The sequence below is a fragment of the Aphelocoma coerulescens genome, chromosome 5 (assembly GCF_041296385.1).
Source record: "Aphelocoma coerulescens isolate FSJ_1873_10779 chromosome 5, UR_Acoe_1.0, whole genome shotgun sequence".
Taxonomy (NCBI): Eukaryota; Metazoa; Chordata; class Aves; order Passeriformes; family Corvidae; genus Aphelocoma; species Aphelocoma coerulescens.
Window position 1 is genome coordinate 59,498,340 of NC_091019.1, and position 22,372 is coordinate 59,520,711.

Sequence of the window (22,372 nt, forward strand, 5' to 3'; positions counted from 1 at the left end):
CCTGGGCCATACTTGATAATACGATGTCTCTCCTATGTAGTTTAGTAACTGCATACATAAACAAATGTGAATAGGTGTGGTGTAGGTTGTCTACAACATTATGCTGGGAAGAAGCAGATGGTGTGAACTTGGTAGGTGATCTTTTTCCTGGTCCTTCTAGGTGAATTCACTACAGTGCAGAAATTGTATCCCTCCATTGCTCACGTCCAGCACTGGGAGCTCCCAGAAGAAGCTGAGGGGAATCTCTGCTGGTTTTTGTGTCTGGACCTCCTTCCCCATGGAAGTGCAGGGTTGATGTGGGAAGCTGTAGTTGGGACATGGAAATGCCCCACCCATGCTGTTTTGCTGCAGTTATCCGGAGGGTGTGAACAAGCACCTGAGTTAGTCCCTGGGTGTTGGGAATTGCCAAGAGTAATTCATTAGGTGTTACAAAGGAAGTAAGTGTCTTACAGAAGGGAATGGATCTAGCCTTGGGAACGTGCTGCTTTTTAACAGGTAGTGTTTGCAGGTGCAGGGAGAGCAGCTGTGGGAGGAAGGATGCACATCCTGTATTTCCAGGTCTAGAGTTGTTTTTTTGGCTCTTCCTTGTCCCATTGTGTTCTGTTAATGTGCAGTTGATGGGAGAAGGTTACGATGCCTGATGAGATGTAGGTGTAGGAGGCTGGAGGCATAGCAGGACCAGCAGACTTTGGAGGGGAGTTCATTGCTGGAGGCAGTGTAGGGAGAGAGGTGATGGTGGCACTGGAGGCAGGTGGTTGTTAGGGTTGAGGGGGCTTCATGCAGCTGGCAAGGTGCTGGAAGCCTGGACTGCCAAGGGAGGGTTTGTCCCACTCTGGAGTGGGCAGAGAAAACAGGGACCTCTTCCTTGTATGAGATCCTGATCCAGGCAGTAGCAGCTCAGATGCACTACAAAAATTCAGTCCCACCTTCTGTCCCACCTAAAATGATGCTTTTCCATGCCTCCTGGGTGGCCATGTAAAACAAAAGGAAAGCCAGTGCATCTGTGGGGCAGCATGTTCCCTGCCTGCGGTCAGGATCTGACCCTGGGTCACTTGAACCAGTTCACTTTGGGCATGGGGAACCAGCAAGCAAAAACCCATTTTACCCCAAAATAACGGGTTAAGTTTTTGTGGGAACCATGCCAGCCTCCAAATCCCTTTGCCAAGCTGTGGGGATTACAGTTTCATTTTCCTGAGGGATTTCTCTCTTTTGTTCAGTGCCTTATTTTGCTTGAATACTCAGGCCCTGGTTCAGCCACAGATCCACAAAGCCCATGATCTTGGCTGCAGCAAAGCTGAAGACAGGAGCCTCTGCAGCTTGGGAGCTGTAAAGTGAGTGAGCCCCAGGATGAGGTGGCTACACTTGCTGAAGAGATTTGTCTGCTTAGGCAGAGTCATTAGAAGCAGACAGCACCTGCCCCTGGGAGCAATCAGGCTGCCACAGGGGTGGCACACTTGCAACCAGCCTGGGGCAGGATGGAGCGTTCACTGATGTTCCGGAAAAGTACGGAACGGGCCAATGCATGCAACGCTGTGAAATGCTTTGTGGTGAGAGAGGGAGACCCCGTGTTCACATCTGTCATTAAATGTTATCCAGCTTCTTACTTTTGAAGAGCAAAATTCACATCTCAGCCCAGAATGCAAGGGATTTTTTTTTTTTTTTTTTAATTTGGTTTTGTCTGTCTCCACTCTAAAGTGGGACACCAGCAGAGGTTTGTATTTCCTTACTGGGACACTTGTGCAGAGCACAGTACTGGCAGAAATGTAACCTGTTCACTATGGAAAGTATTTGAGCAACTGTTTTATTGCATGCTGCCACCAGAACGCTGCAGTTATTTTGTGCCAGAAGTGCACAGCAGACTGCAGGGAGGAACAGGGAAACTGCTCATGTTTGTTTATTTTATCTCCAATACCACGATGCCTCACGGCACTGGCAGGGCTGAGGTCCAAATCTCAACCCCAACCAGTACGTTTTCACCCATGGTAATTCTCCTGAGAAAAAAGTAGCATCTGTATCTACTTAGACAGCTGAGCTGCGTCTGCTCCCTGGCCCTGTGGGGAAAAGCAGGCTGTCTGGCTGTGTTTCTCCTCCTGCCTTCCTAGGCAAGTCTTTTTACCTTGTGGATTTTGCTTGGTGTGTCTGCAGCTCATCCTTTCATCCCGAGTGTCCTGTTCTGTGGATCAGACCCTTCACAAAACACAAAGCTGTAGGGTATGTGCAGCACGCGTAGCATTTGTGCCTCCATGGAGATTCCTGCAAGCTTTTGAAGCTGATTGTGCTGATTTGGTGATGTGTGCAGTTTTGAGAATCACAAGTGAGCTGCCTGGTTGCACGGCTGATTGGAGACTGCTGATCCAAGGTGTCAGCACCACTGTGGGACTGGCAGACCCACATGTACCATTCCTATGTTTTGGACTATCTGTTTAATGTGATCTTGGAAGAAAGAAGAGCTGTATATGAAGTACCTCCATCTTCAGTTATATGCTGTGTGTGCATTTTGTCTACTAGGTATTTAAAACATGATGCATGGTAGATAGTATGACAGAAAAGCAGCACAACCTTATATTAGGAAGTGATTTGAATGTCTGGAAATTCCAGCTGTGGATGAGGGCCGAGTGTAGTAACAAATCAGTGTCCATGTTTTCCCTGCAGAGAAGTATAAATGTTCTTAATCAGAAGAGCACACGTGTTTTCCTGAGCGTTGTTTTCATTTGATAACAGGTCCAGTGTTGGGACATGGTGAGAATGCTATGTTCTTCCTTCATTCCCAGCCTCTCGGAGTGTAGCCTTGTTTCTTGCCTGCAGATCACCAGTGCTTAAGAGAATACCTCCCTTCCTTGCCTTCTTTTCCCCTTCTCAACCTCCTCTGAGGTGCTCTAGCTCCGGTTTGGCAGTTTGGATCTCTTACCTCTAGCTCAGGACTGCTGCTCATCCCATCACAATTGCTTTTCTGGTGAAACAGATTAACTGCAAGGATGTACTGGTTATTTTTTGCTTTTGCTATCTGGATAGGTAATTGAGGTTTCTTATTAACACTTCATTGGAAATTCTGTTGAGGTTTTTTTTTTGTCTTGGACCCCTCTAGCCTCTCCTGACAGATGGATCAGTCTTGCCTTTTGTTGGTGGAGGTCATGGCTGATCATTATTAAGCAAGACTCAGTATTTGGTGCACATGTACATTTAGGCTAGGAAGTCCTCTTATATTAGTGATTCAGTCAACTTAATTGCAGTTTTTCAATTTATAGATGCCTGAAATCTTTTCAGTGAAGTTGCAGATGGCTGGGAGCTCTGCACCCATGGGCAGCTCTGTAATGTGTTGACTCAGGCTTCTTAAAACACTTTCTGTGATTCAGCGGGTCACTCCTTAGAAACCACTGGCCTGCTGGGCTGAAATGACTTCTGCAGGACTGTTCTTGGGCTCTCAGCTGTTAGCAGCATGGAGACTGGTTAGTCTCCTCTTGGGAAGTGGGATTGAGGCAGCCTGCTCCTCTCTGAGACAAAAGCACCGTCAGCCACCGGGTCGCTGCTGTCACTGCACACAAGAGCGGTTTGTGTTAAATGTGACTGATGTTGAAATAAACCACACCTCAGTTCTCAAGTAAGAGTGACCTTTGGCAAGTCTGCATTAAAATAAATAAGGTGTGATTTTAGTTATTTTAAGTTGAGTTTCCTTGGAGACAGGCCCCTAGGAACTCCTGCTGCCAGTTCCTGTGATGTTTTCTAGCATAACATAAACAAAACTGAGAAAATTCCTCTCTTCTCCACAAAAGCATGAAATTTCACAGAAGTGCAATCAGCGTAACAGTTTGTCTTGTTCCTGATGTGCTCTTAAAGAGATGGTGAGAGGTTGTATGAAGACTGTGGGTCAGGTTTTGCATGTTGTTTTGACTCCTTTTGCTGTGGGCTTTCTTGAACACAGCTGGAACTTCCTTGAAAAACAGCGTGGCATAAATGGGTTCCTTTGGTGACCTCTTCCTGCATTTATGTAGGGGAATATCATGTTGCTAGAATACATGTCTGCTCCCCTGAGATGACCCTTATCTGACTGGGGACCCCTGAGTGGCTGAAGTCAGCTGTTGTGGAACACAGCAGACCAAAGGCTGTGCTCACTTACATCAGGGTCAGATGCAGGGCAAACTGAATTTTTCAGAGACAGCTGGTTCCCAAAAATAAACTTATTTTTAAGTGACCTGTGATTCATTTAAAATCAGATACCAGATGAAATCTACCCCAATTTTTTGTCTGGGTTAACTTTTTTGGGGTGGAAGCCTTTCTGCCCTTGGAAGGGGGCTAAATGGTTTGTTCTGCCTTTAGAATCTGTTAATCTTTAAATGAACCTCCATGATGTACTGTAAAAAGCTAAAGCAAACACTGCTGCCCCAGTTAATCAGCATTCCCTTGCATCTTGTTGGGAGCAGTGACGTCCACAATTTGGAGTAGCAGAGGGATCACGGAGAAGACAGACCACGTCTGTGCTGTGCAGGCAGGGTCCCCTGTGCATGGTCATCTTTGACTCCAGTGGGATGAAGCACAGTACATAAATGCCCATGGATAGGGAGAGGGGATGGCCTTCCTCTTCTGCTTTGTAGGTGAGGTGTGGCGAGTCCTCCAGGGAGCCCCAGTCCAGGTGCAGTGCTCACACAGCCAGGTTGTGGGGACAGACTTTGGGCTTGCATCCCTCCAAAGGGTGTGAGGGACCATGTGACAGGTCAGGAACAGCCCCAGCTTTTGTAGGATCAGCTGCTCTGATGCCTGAGGCTGTGACTGGAGACACTTCTTGTCCTCAGGGCCATATGCTGAGTTGCAGGGTCTGGGCAATGTCCCTCGACTGTCCTTACCTGGACCATCCTTACCTTGCACTGCACACACCTGCCACAGACACTTGGGTCATTGAAAAATGGACTGAGGAGCTGCATCTGGTGTGAATAATAAGAGGCAAGCAGCAGCATCCCACTGCAGATGCTTAAGACCTGCCCTGCCTTGAGGTCAGGGCTCAGACACCAAGTGTGGGGATGGCATGGGGCGAGGGGTTTGTGTGTGCCCCTCCTGGGAGGGCATTGCTGTGTCTTGCTTCTCATGTTTAGTGCTCAGCATAGCAGGAGACACGGGTGGGATGTCCCCAACCACGTTGTCTCTGCCTGTCCCACCAGCTGTTGTTTGTGTCTTGGTGGGGGTGATTGCTGTCTGAGCAGCATCAGTTGGGTAGCAAACATGAAGTGCTTACTTGTAAGTCCAGCAGCATGGAGATAACTGTATTAGTGAGGGAGCTGGAGGCATGGGGTCACTTGCTCCTCTCCTCACTGCCTCTGCTTGGGGTGACGTCATGAATAGTGTGAGGGACATTGCAAGGTGGAAGGGCAAGCTTCTGGCCAGGAATAGGCTTAGTTCATGTTGGTACTTCAGGGTTAATCTGGAGGATGTGTCTCCTGGGCTGATGGGTGCTCTGCAGGGGAAGGAGGTGCTATTTCTCAGGTGTTGTGGTATTTCCAATGTGCTTGACATTGGCAGGACCAGAAGAAATTCCTGCAAATAGTAGCAGTTTGTGTGAAAAAAACCTCTTTTGTTTTCACCAAGGAATTCCCTGAAACATGCATGCTTGCAAGAAGCCAGATAATGGCTTGCTGAGAGCTGTGTTGTGGAAACCAGTGTGTTTATACTTGGCAAAAGGGAAGGCCTTTTCAGCAAGAACTTGTTGGTTGGTACCCAGGAAGAAGAGGATTAGCTGACTTGGAGCCTGGCTGTTCTCCCTGCTCTGGTGGCATGCCCTCCCCTCCCCTGGACTGAGATACCAGGGAGGTCTCAGAGCCGCATGTATGTGCTGATGGAGCGACTGCTGGGGGTCAACTGCCTGGGGTCAACTGCAGCAAGGATTCAAGTTACGAGAGGCAGCAGGTCTAAATACAGACAGTCTGGTGTCTTTATAGCTGTAACACACCATATTTCAAAATTATTCATAGATCTTGTTCTAGCGCTTCTTCAGAAGTCTGACACGATGCCTGCTCAAGTGTCATACTCTCTTTTGAAGATAAGGTGCATTACTTGTGCATTGTGACAAAGCCAGTGGCACCAGATCACTGTCAAGTTCAGTGTTCTCAAACCCAGCTTACAATTTAAATTTTCCTGGAGTTGTGTGCTTTCTCATTCCAGTTTTACTAACCTTTCTCTAACTTGGAACACATCCTACAATTTAAATCAATTCCAGGACATAATCCTGGGAACAGTGTAAATTTTTAGAAATAAGTTCAGTTTGTAACTTAAGAAAATAATTTTTTTCCTTTGAAAAATAGGAAGAAATGATCCCAAGTAGTATCATCCCTAGTGATGAGGCCATTTGCCTCAGCAGTTGAAAAATGGAGCTCTTCTAGCTCATGCTGGCTCAGATCCTGGCCCCCAGGCTTTCAGTTTGACTGGTTTTGTTCACTGTGTATTGATATAATTTATTGAAATTATGGCATAGTCTTGACAGCCTTCAGCAATTTTTTAAAAAACTTTTCCCTTCTCCATGCAAATAGTGTATTGTCTTCAAACTCTGCAAACAACCATGGAAGCATTTACTGCTTATCCTTCAATTATATATAGTAGTACATAGTATTTAATCCTTCCTGCTTTCCCCCTCTGTCCCCCTACCCCATATCAAGTCAGTTTAATGTCTCAGTGTTGCTCTGGTTAACAGTGTCTCTTATGCCTGACCCGTCTCACGCTCATTGTGCTTCCATTGCCAGTCCCGCAGTGTGGATAAGCAGCACGCTGTAATCAACTATGACAAGGAGAAGGATGAGCACTGGGTGAAGGATCTCGGAAGCTTAAACGGGGTGAGTACCAAACCTCCCAGCTGGCAGGGACGACCTCACGCTGTGCTGAGTCTGCAAGTGCTCGTGCACTCGCTGAATCCTGCTCTCAGGCCCTTTTGGGTCACTGCAGCTGTTGGCATGAGTTAAGCCAAACATGCATAATTATTTGCAAGGCCTGAGGTGGAGGTCATGTAGCATCTCGTCTTGGGAGGGGGAAGCCTTGGTGAGTATTGTATTTCTTTTTCCCCTCTCTGCTGGTGTCCTTGCAGAACGCTTCAGGGCTCACAAAACCATAAAGCCTCTTGCAAAAGGGGAGGAAATAAATTCAGTTTTGTGTTGGGGATGTTAACTTTAAACTGGTGGAGATTCTGGAGCAGCTGTTGAGCATGAGCAGGGTGACCTTTTGATGGTTCAATTGTCAGTGCACGGAGTGATTTATGGGATGATGGGACATTTAATTTTGTTGGGGAGAGACTACTTAAAACCTCCTCTTTTTTCTTCAAATAATAAAAATTGCTTTTTTGCCTGCCTTGAGCCTGGTTTGCATGAAGACCGAGGAATAATGTGAGCAAGGAAGAGGGAACTGAGCCTGACTGATTCTTAGCCCTTGCTCTGGTCCAACTCACGCAGTGGTGTTAGGCACCTGAGTTCCATGATATTTAAATACACCATTGTTGTTAAAAATGTCCTAATGTCATAGCATGCCTCTGTTTTGGCAGTTTCTTCATACAAGTGGAGCTATTCCTCTGCTGGAGGAGGCCTAAGCTAGATTCACATAATTGTCTTCCCAGTGGGGGTTTTACTGCAGCCATTGTTTTGGACTTGGAAACAGAAGCCCTCCACCATCACAACCACAAAACCACAAGAGGAGCCCTGAAGCATGTACAAAAACAGTGGCTAAAGCAGCCCTCAACCATTCTGCCTCTTCTGGCATCTGAACACAGCAAGAATGAGGGCTAATCCTTCTCAGCCTAATAGCTGAAGGCAGAGAGCCCTGCTGAAATGGGAATATTTCCAGTAACTGGTCAGGACTCTAGCTGGATCCCTGGTTTGAAACCTGGTATTTAACTCATGGTGGCAAAATAACAGCTGAAGATTCTGCTTGCAAGGGAAGGAAGGCTTGTACTAGTAATTATTTTCTATCTGCACATGCTAAAGTATATGAATTTACAACATTTTAATAGTAGACTTATGCTTAGAGAGACAGTGGAGTAAAAGGAGTTACAGCGGTGCCTGTCTTCTGCAGCTGATCAAACACTTCTATTGAAAAAAACTGTTGTGGCCAAACCAAATTTTACATGCAAGAAACATGTCTTTATTTGAAAATTGTCACAAAAACTTGTTTTCCCCCCTGAAACAAAAGAAATCACTTTGGAGGACCTTGATTTTAAATCCATTTTCAGAATTTCCTTTTATTTTGTATTTAACTTTGAGGAGTCAGCAATACATTATGTGGCTTTGCTGGGTAATCTGGTTCATATTAATTGTCAAAGTATTTTGTATTGTTTTTGTTATAATGTTCAGGTAATTGTGCAGTCTCTATTCAGAGTTTTGTGTTTTTAAAGGCAGCATTTCTATCTGCATTAAGCATTTTACTGGAGTTATTTTATCTGAAGTAACCACGGTCAAATAAGTAACTATCAAAATGTGTTCTTGCAGACTTTTGTTTTGAAGAAAATTCAGCAAACAATTATTCCTGTTCTAGATGTGACTGATGTGGTTTTTTTAAATATTAAAAAATGTAATGCAAATTGGAATTCCATGCCTTTTAACTAGCTTCACTGTTTTTATTCTGAAACTACAGGCCTCTTTCTCAGCTCTTCTGTAAATTGCCAGGAAACTGGGGACTGTTGTCTGCTGAGGTTCTAGTTTCCTGCTCTAGCATTTATTTTTCCTCTGTGGTTAATACTAGGTCTTATCATGCATGTTTGGCTTGGCTGAAGTGAGAAGGCAGAAGGCAAAGACTGTGCTGCAGTCATGAAAACATGTAAATTCATTTTCTAGCATAATTTTGTTTCCTCAGCTGTGTTTGCATTAATGGTATAAAGCCCCAGCAGCAGGTTCCTGGGCTGAGAGGCTGGGTGAATCCCACCTTGCCAAGTAGGGTAACTCCTGGTGTCTGACTGCCTCAAATCCTACTGTGGGAGTAGCTAATCCCCATCAGCACCCTAGGGCTTCTTCAGCCCTTTCTCATTTTTATTTGGCACAGGTCATTGCAAAAGTACATGGGTTTATTTGTGAGAGAGATCCATGCATGCTTGATTTGATCCTTGGTTGGTCTCTCAGAATTGTTTCATAGGGGGTCCCCTCAGAAAGCAGAGACATCAAAGACATTTATTCACAGCTGCAAAATACATTTCTTGCACCTTTAGAAGGATGTTAGCGTCTTTCAGCTCAACTAACTGCCTGGGGCATGGGAAAAAGGAGTGTGTGAATTTTTAGCACAAATGGTTTGGTTTTCTTGGACAGTGTGGCCTCAGGTGTCACGGTGACGCTGCTGTAAATTTTTTTCCCATTTCCCTGTGCATTTTCATTTCCTCTTCCTCTGTGATAGGCTTTGCTTTTTAAATTATCAGGCCTTGGGGCTGACACCAGTCTTGTTTGCCATCCAGCAGAAAGCTGATTCCTAGCTTAGTAATTAAGATCATGAGTTGCAACCATATGCTGGTTGAGATGGGTGTAGGAGAGCCAAGAGCATTTGAAGTTCCTAACTTCAGGCGCCTCATTTACCTGTTCAGGTCGGGGACTGAAATTGAATTTGCAGTTGGTGCAAAGGTAAATCTCCCTAGAGGTCCCTTCACATAACTGAAGCATAATTGGGGTGCTCTGACTTGCCCATGGGAGCTACTTGCTGGTGTTGATTTTTCCAGGAAACTTAGCTCCTAGCTCCTGCCTTGGTGCTGGCACACCCCGAGTATGTGTGTTGCCATCAGCAGATGGGCATGGGTGCCCTCCAGGAGCACTGTCCCTCTGAAATCTTACCACCCTGATACCCTCAGTCAAAACCCATTCCTGTGCTTCTCTCCTGCAGACATTTGTCAATGATGTGAGGATTCCTGACCAGAAGTACATCACCCTGAAACTGAATGATGTCATTCGCTTCGGCTATGATATCCTTTCTGGAGAGGATTTGGACTCAGGCTTTGTTTGGGTTTTGCGCTGTTTGCTGCATGAAGAGGTACCAGGGCTAATTGTGACTACTGAGTAAGGTGTTTGTTTTGCCTCTTGGAGCCTTTGGATGGATCATAAGCTTGTGTTTCTCCACCATGGAACTAATTCAGAGCACATTATTCATAGTGCCTGCTTTTTCATTGGACTTTGGATCAGGCCCTGCACTGGCAGTAGTGACTGTGGAGGTGCCTCTTCAGTCTCCTCCTATGGAAGGGTTGCATTTTTTTCTTTTTACTTGGGTGGCAACTGTAGCTGTTACCAGCCAGGAGCAAACATAGTTCATATGTTTTTGTATGAACTAGCATCTTCCTATTTTTTTTCATTCAACTTGCATTGTTTTGTTAGTCATTTCACCCAGATGCTTGCTTTCAGACAATTTTCAGGCCTTCAGCGTTCAGCATTTAGCTGTGGAGCTTGTGGCCAGACCCTTGACTCTATATTGATTAAAGTTTGCCTGTGCAAATTGTTTCTGCCACAAAATGCAAGAGTAAATCTCTCTTTATCAATAGCACATTTCACCTCTAGCAAGGGAAACTAGGTTGCAGTTACTGCTTTACTTACAGACCACAAATGCTGCTGGTGTCTGCTAAAACACCTTTGCTTTCATCCCTTTCTTTTTTTATCCTGATGTGACTGTGTGACTGGCTATGAGCATAGATGTTGGCATGCCTTTCTGAGCCTGCAGAGCAGTAGTGGTAAGTAGAGGCTCCTATTGCTGTCTTTTCATGTAATCTAATACTTTTTTCACTTCTTTTCAGTTGCTTCTATCTGCCAAACTTTGCCCACTCAGGCTGAATTTAGAAGTAGCAAGTGCCTTCTCCAGGTTTTTTTTTCTTTTCTGGGGAAATGTCAGTTAAAACAGTCCAGACACTTCTGAAAATAGAGGCAGAGACTAAGCTTTACCGTTTGTTGGGGGAAATGTTTGGTTGGATCACTCTTGTGCATCCTTGACCCTAAGGCCACATTCTTCTGCCTTTTGCTGTCCCCACGATAATCTGTTTGTGCCTGGCCATGCTTTAGCCCTCAAAATATTCCAAACCTTGAGCCTCACTGGTTTTCCAGGGAACTGGGTACTTCAGCTCTCAGCAGTGACAGGGCAGGAGCACTCACTGTTGCAACCAGGATTGCTTAAACTTACATGTGTGCCATCCTGGATCTGCAGAAAAACAGGGTTTTCTGGGCCATTTGTAAGATCATACTTCAGGTCTTGGTCACTGTCATCTGGGATCTTGTCATTAAAGGTGGTGTCTTGCTGCACCCCTGATGAAGTCTGTTACATCCCATAGGCAATCTCAGTTGTAGCTTTTCTTAACTTTGCAAATGGTTTTTTTTTTTTTTTTTTAATGTAGCTGCTTGTGTGTGTTTTGGTCTCTTGGTGTCTGGGGAAATGCACAAAAGGCTTGCTGTGAACTCCAGTGCTGGGAAGGCAAAAATCAGTGCCTGGAGTATGGGCGGGTTTTAATGGTTGTGATACAGGTTTAAATTTTTTATAGAAAGCAATTCTCAGCAATGAGCAGCTGAGTTGAAGTATTTAGTCCTGCAGCCCTTACATGGATATTCAAGTGAAATGAATGATTACACTTAGGAGTTCTAGAATTTATTGCCCTCAACAGGAAAATTTTTAAGAATGTAGGTTTTCGAGTAGTCTTTGTACTATGTACTACAGCTATGGCAGCTAAAATGTCTTCCTCTGCTTTGCTGCTTCAGTATCACTCTGTTTAGCAGAGCTTTCTGTACACACTGCAGTCAGCTTGGTGTGGATGGCAGCATCTCCTGAGGTCTCCCAGTCAGCTGTGTCCCGTTGTACTAGAGCATTTCTCTTTTCCATTTACAGTTTCACTTACAGGCTGTGCAGAGTTTCCCTGCTAGGCCAGTATCACTCGGTTTATTTTTAGTCTAAAATTTTCCATCTTTCCTTTTTCTTCCTTGTTGCTTTCTGCTGTGCTGATTGGGTTGTTCATGATGCCATTCCAGATGCTAGCTTTTTTTTTTTTTTAATACAGTGTTGCTGAGGATTATTGCTTGGGCTCAACCATGTGAATGCTTCCCTTCCTAAGAGGTCACAGCAGCTCATGACCTGATTTACTTTTCATCTAGAAAACTGCAGTGACTGAAAGGCCTTGTCACGGCAAGAGAGCACCATAGTCCCAAGTGTTTGGGCAAGGAGCTGAACTCTGCTGCTCCCTTATCCAGAGTGTGACACTGGCCCATCTTGGCCAGGATACTGAGTGGTCTGCTGAAGCTGCCAGCCAATGGAGAGGAGCAGGGTGTGAGCTGAGCTGGGGCTCTGGTTGCTCCCCCAGGTCCTGCACAGAGTTGCTGGTGCTCCTCCAGGCTTCTCCTGCTCAGGTCCCCTGCCTGCTGCCCCTCTGTTGTTGTGGGTCTGGCCAGCAAATGTGATTGCACACTGCGTCACAAACTTCATGACAAAGACTGTCATGCTGCTGGGTTGCAGCACAGGCAACTTCTACTATCCTGCATATTTTAAGATATTCTGGTTTTATGATCCTGCTTTCATTTTGTGACTAAATGCTAGATTTCTCTGTCCATCCAATTCCTTTGTCTTTCCCTTAACAAGTTCTGTACATTCGAACATGTATGTCCTGGAACAAATTCAACACAAAGTCCCAGAAGAAGCATTAAAGGTAAGAGTGGCTGGGTATGGTATACTTTTTTTTTATGAGTTTAAGTACTCTAGTGATGGTGAAGCAGAGTGAAATATTAAAATACTCTTGATGGCAGTGAAATGTTTCAAAATGTGAGGCTCTCTTTGGATTTTGACTTAATAAAACCCTCCTTTGAGGAGAGATAACATTTTCCAGTTATCTCAATTCTCATTTCTCTGTGCTAATATGTAGAACAAGTTATTTATGTTTCATGACTGCCAAAAAAGGTTACTTAAAGCTGTAATATGTTGAAGAACAACCAGCGTAGAAACTTGTGGGTGAAGCACAGCAGAACTTGTTCCCCTCCAGAAGTGGAGCACAGATGTCTTTTCTGAGCATGGTGACTTAGGCCAGCTCCACCACACCTCCTCCATCAGGCTGAAGTTTGCTTAATTTATTCATATGTACCATCTCATTTTTGCCTTCCAGCTCCCAATTTTTACTTACTGAGCAGTCAGTCCTCTTATGAGTGAGGCATTTTTTAAACACTGTTCAGTAGTAGTTAAGAAATATTCAAGCATCCTCTTATCTAAGGCAGAAAAGCAACCCCCTCTAGGCAAGAAAGCTGTAATGTTCAGCTGTGGGACTGGGCTATCAGTGCCATGCATCAGCTCTTGGCTAGCAGGTACTGCCTTCTTAGCCCTGGTTCTGTGTTTAGGACTTGGTGAGGATAGGAAATCTAACAGCTAGAATTGGGCAAATGATTCATTGAACTTACTCAGGGATAATCTGGATGGATTCACCCTTTTATTAATTTACTTGTAATAAACTAACTTCTAAATAGCTCATTTACTGTGTTAATATGGAACCTGTTTTAAGGTAGAATCACTTTCCTAGCTGGAGAGAGGGTTCAGAAAAAATAATTCAAACAGATTCCAATTGCCTCTGCCGAAAAACTGAGATAATGCAGATGAGAGCCTTGAAATAATTTATAGTGTTCCTTTAAGAACAAAGGGGATTTCAGGATTTGAATCCTGAATGGAAAATGGCCTGAGTTCTGATTCTTCTCAGTTTATTCTTTAAAGGATTTTCTGATTAGTTATTTTGCAGAGCTAAATCACAGTGACCTTCTCATGTACTACAGTTGTCACTTAATGGCCTCCAAATGGGGTATTTCTGCTGTGCTGTAGCTTCTACACAGGTGTGCATGCTTTTTGTTGAAAGACACAGCTGCAGTGTGTAGGAACCCAGAGTGCTGAGAATATTTCTCTGCCTGTTTTTAAGGGCGGGAAGGATTTGAGCGGGGTTTTAAAATCTCCTGCTGCTTTTATGGGTGTCAGCGAAGTCTCCGCGGGAGTTTTAAACACCTCCTCCTCATCAGAAGCAGGAGGTGCCAGCTCTAGAAGTGTTTCATAAATTACTCTAGCTGGTGGTGGTAATTTCTGAGCTGTTTCATCTCTTAGACTCGTGTAATGGTATAGAATAGAATTAATATTCTCCCAAAAAGATGGTAAATACAAATCTCCAATTACTGCATCAGGAAACTCTCTTTTTACCTAGGACAGCAAACAACATATTTCTTTTTTAGGTGCTGGTAAGGGATGGTTATGAGCTAGGCTTTCAAAACTATGTATTATATTTGCCTCCACTTGGGACAGAACTGCACCCATGATTTGTTTCTTGGTCTAGTTTTGGACAGCTTACTGTGTTTTTGATAGATGTTATCGGCTCGTGAAATCCCAGTCCGAGTTCTGACCAGCAGTCCACGGCTCCTCCTCCCCCCTGTGCACCGAGGGTAGGAGATCCTGGAGTTTCAAGGCCAACCCTGGGGTTTTCTTTTCTTCTGTTTCTGGTTGCACGCTGCTGTCCTGCAGCAACATTCTGGCTTGCTTTGTTCCGATGAGGCTGAACATGGGGCACCATGAGGCTGAACAATTGTGCCATAAATCAAATCCCTCCTGATGGGAGAGAATTTTCTAGAAGTCCTTGCAAGGAGTTTCAAAGATAAACCGAGACTTTTCCTTGAGTTTCAATGCTGCTGGATAGTTGTTTATTAAGTCTTATCAGAGGAACAGAGCCACTAGCGTGACCCAGGTACAGCATAGAGCACAGAAAGCAGGAGTGAAGTCTCTAATTATCAAGATTTACACAGACTTTTAAAGATAATTTAACCAATAGTTACTATAAATGTATATTATTTTCCCTTTCCTACCAATTATTCAGTAACATGGGCAGGAACTGCGGAATTCTCTATCCAATCATTCCAAACTACTTTTACTGCAGAACATGGAGTAGGAGAAGAAGATTTAGAGAACAACAATCCTCCATTTTGATATTTTTTACTCTTATCTATTTACTACAAAGAGAAGCCCAAAACCTCTAAATTTTTCACCTTGTGACAATCTTACAGAGTAGTCTATCACCTAATTCACACCACTGTATTTTCTAGTTCCTGTCTGATCATTGGTAATTTTTTCCAAGGTTGGAGGTTAAAACAGTGTTGTTCAGGGGGGTAAGAACCCTTAAAAACAGGCAGAGAAATATTCTCGGCACTCTGGGGTCCTACACAGTACAGACTTTGGGTGATTCTACTGGTGGGGAAGAGGGGTTCACTGCTGCTTGTGTCTCTGCAGCATGAGAAGTACACCAGCCAACTCCAGATGAATTACAAAGGCACGGCCATGAAGAGGGCGGAGCAGCACATGGAGCATGGTGTCTACACAGAGTCCCCACAAGCAAAGCTGGAGAAAGGAGAGAGGAAAGCAATTACAGGTACCTGCTTGGGAACCAGTTAATCAGGATTCTGAACAAAGTGCAGCTTGAGTCCTGTGCTGGGTGATGATTCTGACAATAGAGTCTTGTGGGTTGCATTTGGGAGCAGTTCTGGAAGGATCATCTTTCTAAATCCCTGGAGTATTCCAGAGTCTCTGTTTTTGGAGATTCAGCCTCCAGAAAAATTCAGCTGATGTGATGGCTCCTACATGCCTTGTTACTGTGTGTGTTCTGGAAAACCTGTGGGCTGAGCAGGTTTGGTAAGTTCTCTGGCACCTGTCTGGTCTATTTTTAATTTCCTAATCGTGAGCTGCTGTTTGAACAGAGAGGGTGACTCAGAGTAGAAAATGTATGGCTGCTGTGGCGTGGTGCTGGCAGGCAAAGAAGCAGCAAGCTTTTCTTTTACAAAACCCGGATGCTTTTAAATGGCTGTATTTCCTTATGTGCCAATATGTAGGATTGAAACTGACTGCCAAACTGGGAAATGCGTGCTTCAGGTTTGCTGTTCCCCAGCTTCAAACCTTTTCTATTTGAGAAATTCCTTCTGTTCTCCATTTTGTTACCAACTGCTGCCTTCCTTTAAAGACCCTCTGTCGAACTTGGTTCCTCCATGTTCCCTATTATGGTTTGCCAAGACCTCCCCAGCAGTCTTATCTCACCCATCTCACCCAAATTCCTGTCTGTACTGTCCTGATGGGTCTCTCCCCAGTTTTGCTCAGGTATCAGTTCATGGCTTTCTGGAGCTTGCTGGTGCATGGGAGGAAGAAATATGGTTTTAAAGCATACTGGTAACATGATTGGTAGTGTTGGTCTTGTGGCTCCAGGATGTCAGAGCACTTAGAAGGCTTTAGGGTTTAGCATGGAGAGTTGCCTGCTCTCAGTTGGAAGAAGAATCAGGGAGGAGAATGGAGGGAAGGGGATGGGCAAGTAAAAGAGTGAGGTAAACATCTTTGGTGAGATTACCTAGATATAGGTACAGCAACTTTCTAGAAAAACGTACAGCTTTGGATAAATCTGTTAAGGCTTCATGATAACTAATTGGAGTGGGTTGATTGACCTTAATCTCCCATGTATTGTCCTTAGGAAAATCCCCATAAGATGTCATAGTGCACTAAAAGAGAGTAATGTTCCTCCTTCTCAGTCTCCTTGCTGTCTCCAGCTATGTGTGGAAGCACATGCACCCATGTGCCTGGCTCCCATTTTTTGCACCAGAAAACCTTTTTTGTGTTGCTTTGGCTGTGTCTGTGTGGCTGTGTTTGGGACTGAGCCTGATAAGCGTGAATTTAAAGGGATTGAATTGTGGATGATTAAGTGTGACACCGGGGAGGGTGAGAAGAGGTGAACCCCACTGGGGGAGGAGCTCTCCAGCTGCCTTTCAAGGGGCAGGAGGTTCTTGGAAAGCAATGCCGGTAACTGGAACCACTTTGTGTTGCTACTGCATGGTTCCATGAACCCTCTGGTTTTTGTTCTTGCCACCTTCCAAAATACACTCTCATTGATTTTAACCTACATAGTGTAAGCAGTTGATATTTGGAACACCTTCAAAGCCAGGACGTTGAGTGACTCCTCAGCAAGGTGACCTGTTTCTCTAGTCTGTGATTCGCAGAACTGCATTATGCTTCTGTCGTCTTTACTGGGCACAGACCAGAGCTCTAAGGCAAAACGGGCTCTGTGTTCTTACTGGGGACCAGCACTGAAGTATGTCACATGCAGTGGGACTGATGGGCAGAGCTAAAAAAATCTGTAAAGTGCTGTTAACCTCACTGAGCGATGGAGGAAATCAGGGCTTTTTGTTTGAAGTATTTTGCTGGATTGGACTGAAACCTGTGGAAGCAAGAGAGGGAGCATGAGCATTAAATCAGTAGCTTGCTCTCCCAAAAGCATCTCTGTCACATGAGCAGAATGATCAGTGGATCCCTTTTTAATCTGCGATGTGACTTAATTCACCTTGTCCTCAGCTGCATGCATGCACCGTTTCTCCTCAGCTGCTGGGAGGAGTGGCAGCAATTTGAAATGATTGGTGAAAAGAAGAATGTAGTGGGGGGGAGTGGGCTTGCTTAGTGGCAGCAGAAAGAGGCTTTAGGAAAAGAGCTGTTTTGCTAAGCCTGTAGGTATTTAGGAATTTGCATTGGCTAATTAGAGCAAGTTCTGGGCTGACAAAAGCCTTTAGAGGGATCTGTTCCCAGGGCCGGGATGGAAGAGAGGCAGAGGGAATGCAGGCTTTCAAGGAAGAGGTTTAACAAAACAATGTAAACAATTAGAGCTGCTTAGAAATGGGAGGAGGTGAGGGGCTGAGGATAAAGGGATCCAGGAGTGTGAATGGGAAACAGTCAATTTAGTCTTCATGCTCTTGAACTTGCAGCTTTTGGGTGTATGTTGCCTGTAAGCAGAAAATCATTTGTGAAATGTTTGAAGCAAGGAGTTTGGTTAATCCTATGGGTTGGAGATGGATGTGGATAAGTGTCCACAGTTTGGCTGGTTAATGCTAAAAATAGCTATTAGCTCTCATGTCTAAAGCCTTAAGTGATCAGGAAGCCAGGTAGAGCCTTGAACTGAGCAGATTTCAAGATGGTCACAATCCCCATTCCCATCTGTTGCTACCTGAGTTGAGGTACTTGATGCGATAAGCTACTTTGTGGTCTTCTGTTCTCAGCACCTAGTTAATCCCCAGGTTGATCTTAATTTTTTGTTTTTTCAAAGCTGCCACAGCCTGATGGGGCTAGGTAATCCTGAATCTGATGACTAACCTCTGAATAACTGCTGTAGGCCTGAGTTTCCAGGGGTGGAGGCTGCTTGCAGCGTCCACTTGAAATGGGCATCATCACTTGCAGGAGTAGGACCAATTGCAGGAGCTTCTCCCGGGATCTGTGAAATAGGTTGGCTCACCAGGTTAGCGTCGTGTCATTAGTAAATCCTCTCAACAGAGTGGAGGACTTGAAAGGCTTGCTGATGTCCAGGGCTGAGGTCAGCAGGCAGTGAGGATGGAGGCAGTGGGAGCTGTGCCCAGTTGTGAAATGGTTTCCATGGTCTTTGGCTGCTTTCCCCATGAGATCATGGCAATAGCTATTTAGACACAGAGCTCTGCCCTAGTCTTTAATTTAAGGGAGTGGTGTTGTATCTGCTTTTTTGCCAGAACTAGAGAGGTGGTAACTGCAGTGTGTTTAAGGTTTGACCATATAATTGATACAAATAAATTTGTGATTATCAGCCTGATTTGAAAGTCCCTGGGATCCGTGCATGTTCACAGCAGGTACAAAAGACCAGGGCTTAGATTAGCCATGCACATATGAAATAAATAGTGTGGCAAAGAATCAGAGAATTGCTTTATGATTATTCCTGCTAGGTCTGAATTCTCTACTTTTGGAGAGGAGTTAAAAAGCAGAGATGTAAGGAATTAATTTTAAAATGTTGTAGCTAGATCATCTTTTTTTTCCCTAAGGCCTCTGCTCTAAGAAGCCTATTCTGCATCTTCTGGAGATGGACATTATTGTTATTAATAATGAATCAAAAGCAGTTTGACTTAAGCTGGATTTCTCATGCTTTTGTTATGACTTGCAGTAGAGAGCTTCAAAAAAAAGCTGTGTGTGCTTCTGAGAGCAAAGAAATTTGCTGTTGCTGACTGTCTTTCTCTCATGATGGTCTGAAGCTTTGTGAAGATTTGGGCAAAGCACAGCCCTCAGTCCTGTCCTGACCACAGGGGACACCTTCAAGGGAAATCAGACCCTTCTGTTTAGTGGGAGCTGTGTGCTTGTCTTGAAAGCTCTTCTTCCTGTTTGATGATGGAAAGCAGCTTTAATACAGTATTTCTCCTTTGCCTTTCATCACCCGGACTGTATTTTTGGTTGTGCCCTAGTGTTCTGTGTGATTCACTTCTCCATAAATACATCCTTTGTATTGACATGTCTCATTCTCTCTTTTGGTGTCTCTTCTTCAGATGATCAAGAGTTCTGTATTAATTTAACAGGCCACATTTCTGTCAGACTGTTAAGCAAATGGACTTCCCTTGTTCTGTGTTAAAACAGCCTTCATTGTTCCTTCTGAGTGACTGCCCCAAAGACAGAAATCCAGGACCAGAACATGTGTATGTCAGTGGTCTTCCCTGTATTACACCATCACTGATAGCTCAGTTTTTATCTGGCTGAATGCTTGTGCTGACCTCAATTCAGTTACCTAAAAGGATGGTTTTCGGGCTGCCTGCCTGAATTGATGAGCCAAGAAATATGTCTAAATGAATTGGCACCATCTGGGCAGCCTGGCACAGAGTGGAGAGAGGTGGTAACGAGCTGCCATCAATTGGAGGAAGTCTCATGTCATTAAAATGACTGAGCAGTTCGTTTTCATTGGTGTTCTTCCCTTCACTGCTGACTTGAGCGAGCCCCACATTTCTCTGTTCTCGCAAGAGCATCCATCTTACACTAAACGAGAACAGGCAGGAGGTGGCTTCAGGGTGCTTTGCATGTCTCAGGACACAGGCAAACATGCTGCTCTGGATGCTGCAGGTTCAGGTTGAGGTTGCTACCCAAAATGGATCCCAGCTGGTGAAGAGCAAAGCCCGCTGGCACAACTGCATGTGTAGCTGCTCCCTGGCCCACTTCTGTCACAGCCATCTGTTTTAGCTGCCTTCCCGTCGTGCTTTTTTTTTTTCCCTCTCCCCTTTTTCGACAATATTGTTGTGTTAGAGCTGGAGCTGGGAGAGGTGTCAGTTGTGCTGGCAAATTAGAAGGGACAGAAGCTTCTGACATGAGCAGGGCAGCAAATTTATGTAGCTCTTTGTGCTGGTTTTGGCTGGGGTAGAGTTAATTTTCTTCACAGTGGCTGGTATGGAGCTGTGTTTTGGATTTGTGCTGAACACAGAGTTGTTAATATAGAGATGTTTTTGTTATTGCTGAGCAGGGCTTACACAGAGCCAAGGCCTTTTCTGCTTTCCATACTGCCATGCTGGCGAGGAGACTGGGGCTGCATGGGAGGCTGGGAGGAGACAGCCAGGACAGGTGACCCAAACTGACCAAAGGGACGTGCTGGACCGTATCACATGCTCAGTATATAATATAGGGGGAAGAAGGAGGAAGTAGGAGGGGATGTTTGGAGTGATGGTGTTTGTCTTCCCAAGTCACTATTATGTGTAATGGAGTCCTGATTTCCTGGAGATGGCTGAACTCCTACCTGCCCATGGGAAGTGGTAAATGAGTTCCTTGCTTGGCTTTGCTTCTGTGCATGGCTTTTGTTTTCCTTATTAAACTGTCTTTATCTCAGCCCATGAATTTTCTACCTTGTACCCTTCCGATTCTTTCCCTGATCCTGCTGGTGGGGGAGCGAGTGAGTGGCTGTGTGGGGCTTGGCTGCTGGCTGGGGTTAAACCACAACACTCTTCTGAAGCCAGATGAATCTGGCTCAGGATCTGGCTGCTTTCAGCAGTAGGCAAGAATGATGGTGACTGTGTCACTTGACAATGTTATTCAAAATGCAAATTAATATGAGTGCTCAGTGGAAACATTAATTGCTCTTAAAATATTGAAACTGTCCCTGAATAGCAAGATACTGACTCTTCAGCTTTCCATCTGTGCTTTTTACAGTTTTGAAATGAAGTTCCAGTTTATTGTGGAGGCTGGGAGAGGAAAGGAATGAAACCCCCACACACAAATGTGCAGCTTTGTCACAGATGCTGTAACAGGCATTGCAGGTGGGGCCATGTGAGCACTGTGTCATGGGGCATGAGGAACCTTCTCCTGCTGTGCAGTGAGTGCAGTGCAGTGTCTCCCACCCTGATGGCCCCAGATCTCTGCACTCTGGCCAGCCTGATGCACTCTTTTTACGTGTTCCTAGACCTGCCCTGGGGTTTTGACTTTGTGCTGGCTTTTGTCAGAGGGGCAGTTAGGGAAATTTCTTAGTACCTGTTAAGGCCCAGGGAAATTTGAGACAGCAGAGGAGCTGGTTCATTATTCTTTATAAATCCTTTTTTTCCCCTTCAGCGTCAATTGCAATCCCAAAGTTCCTCATCAACAGAAAAGGTCTGACCAGAAGTCTCCCCTGGCTGCCTTTTCCCTATAGTAGAAAAGCTCCTGGGTGACAAAGGCAGAAGCTCCTGTAGTTTGTACACAGATCAGACACAGATCTTGGAGCAGTTTCTGGGGAGACTTCTGTCCTACAGGATGGGTGTGAGCTGTCTTAGCTCACTTCTGCCTCTCTGGGCACAAAATTGCCTTGAAGTAGATCACTGGCATCTTCTAGACTGGGGGCCTTTGGGATCCCTTTGGGGCTGGGATGTGCTGGAGAGATGAGCTGTAATGAGGCAACTCCTTCCAAGATGCAAGCAGTAACAGCACCCATCCTTGGGAAAGATGCTGCTTGTGCAACAGTTGAGTGCAGGTGGTCTTTGCATTTCATCTATAGGGCAATTGATCCCTTTAGGCACAAATTACCTCAGACATAACTGGCTTTTGCTAATGGATTTGTGTTAAAGTGTTGATCTCCTTCCCCTGGCTTCCCCAGATAGCTGCTTCTTGGCCATCAACCCTAAGATCTGTGCTGCAAGTCAGAGGATAGTAATCCATTATGTGCCCAAAAGAAGTGCCTGACGTTGGTGAAGCAGATCCTGTATGGTTGGGGTGGGGTCTAGTGGGCGAGTTACAGCATGGAAAAAGGATGGTAGGTTTCTGCTGGGCTATATGACAGAAGCTCTTAGCCTAGCAGAAACCAAACCCTACACTGGAGTGGCTCTGTTCACTGACAACCTTGTGAATAGGTTTTCTAATCCCACCCCTCCCCATCCCAGGAGTGGTTTAACCTTCATCAGTTATGAAACATATTGCTTGGCAATTCCAATTTATCATGGTGAGAAATGCTTAAATGCTTCCTCCTTTGAACTTTCAAAGGCCGCCCACATAATAGGAACATGGTTTATCTTCCACGCACCCTAGGCAGGGAGGAGAGTAATACTTGCAGCCTCTTTTGATCCTCAGTGTGAAGGGAGGCTGCGTGGTTAACTTTGAAACATGAAGGAGGTCTCTTGAAAAGGGCCTGTGGGCTGCGTCT

The 22,372-nt window shown here is 45.0% G+C and overlaps 1 protein-coding gene across 12 annotated transcripts in view; it reads left to right on the forward strand.

The window, feature by feature from the left end:
- CEP170B (centrosomal protein 170B) overlaps positions 1-22,372 on the forward strand; it is a 59,758-nt gene that overhangs the window by 6,631 nt on the left and 30,755 nt on the right. For 11 of the 12 annotated variants that reach the window (XR_011151494.1, XM_069018431.1, XM_069018434.1 and 8 more), the window contains exons 3-6: positions 6,723-6,812; positions 9,823-9,901; positions 12,549-12,607; positions 15,202-15,340. Coding sequence is in view for 11 of the 12 variants with exons in the window: in XM_069018431.1 (XP_068874532.1) it covers positions 6,723-6,812; positions 9,823-9,901; positions 12,549-12,607; positions 15,202-15,340 (367 nt within the window). In the remaining variant the exon portion in view is untranslated. Of the gene's footprint in view, positions 1-6,722; positions 6,813-9,822; positions 9,902-12,548; positions 12,608-13,869; positions 13,959-15,201; positions 15,341-22,372 lie in introns of those variants that run through there. The other variant, XM_069018440.1, reaches the window with a different exon arrangement.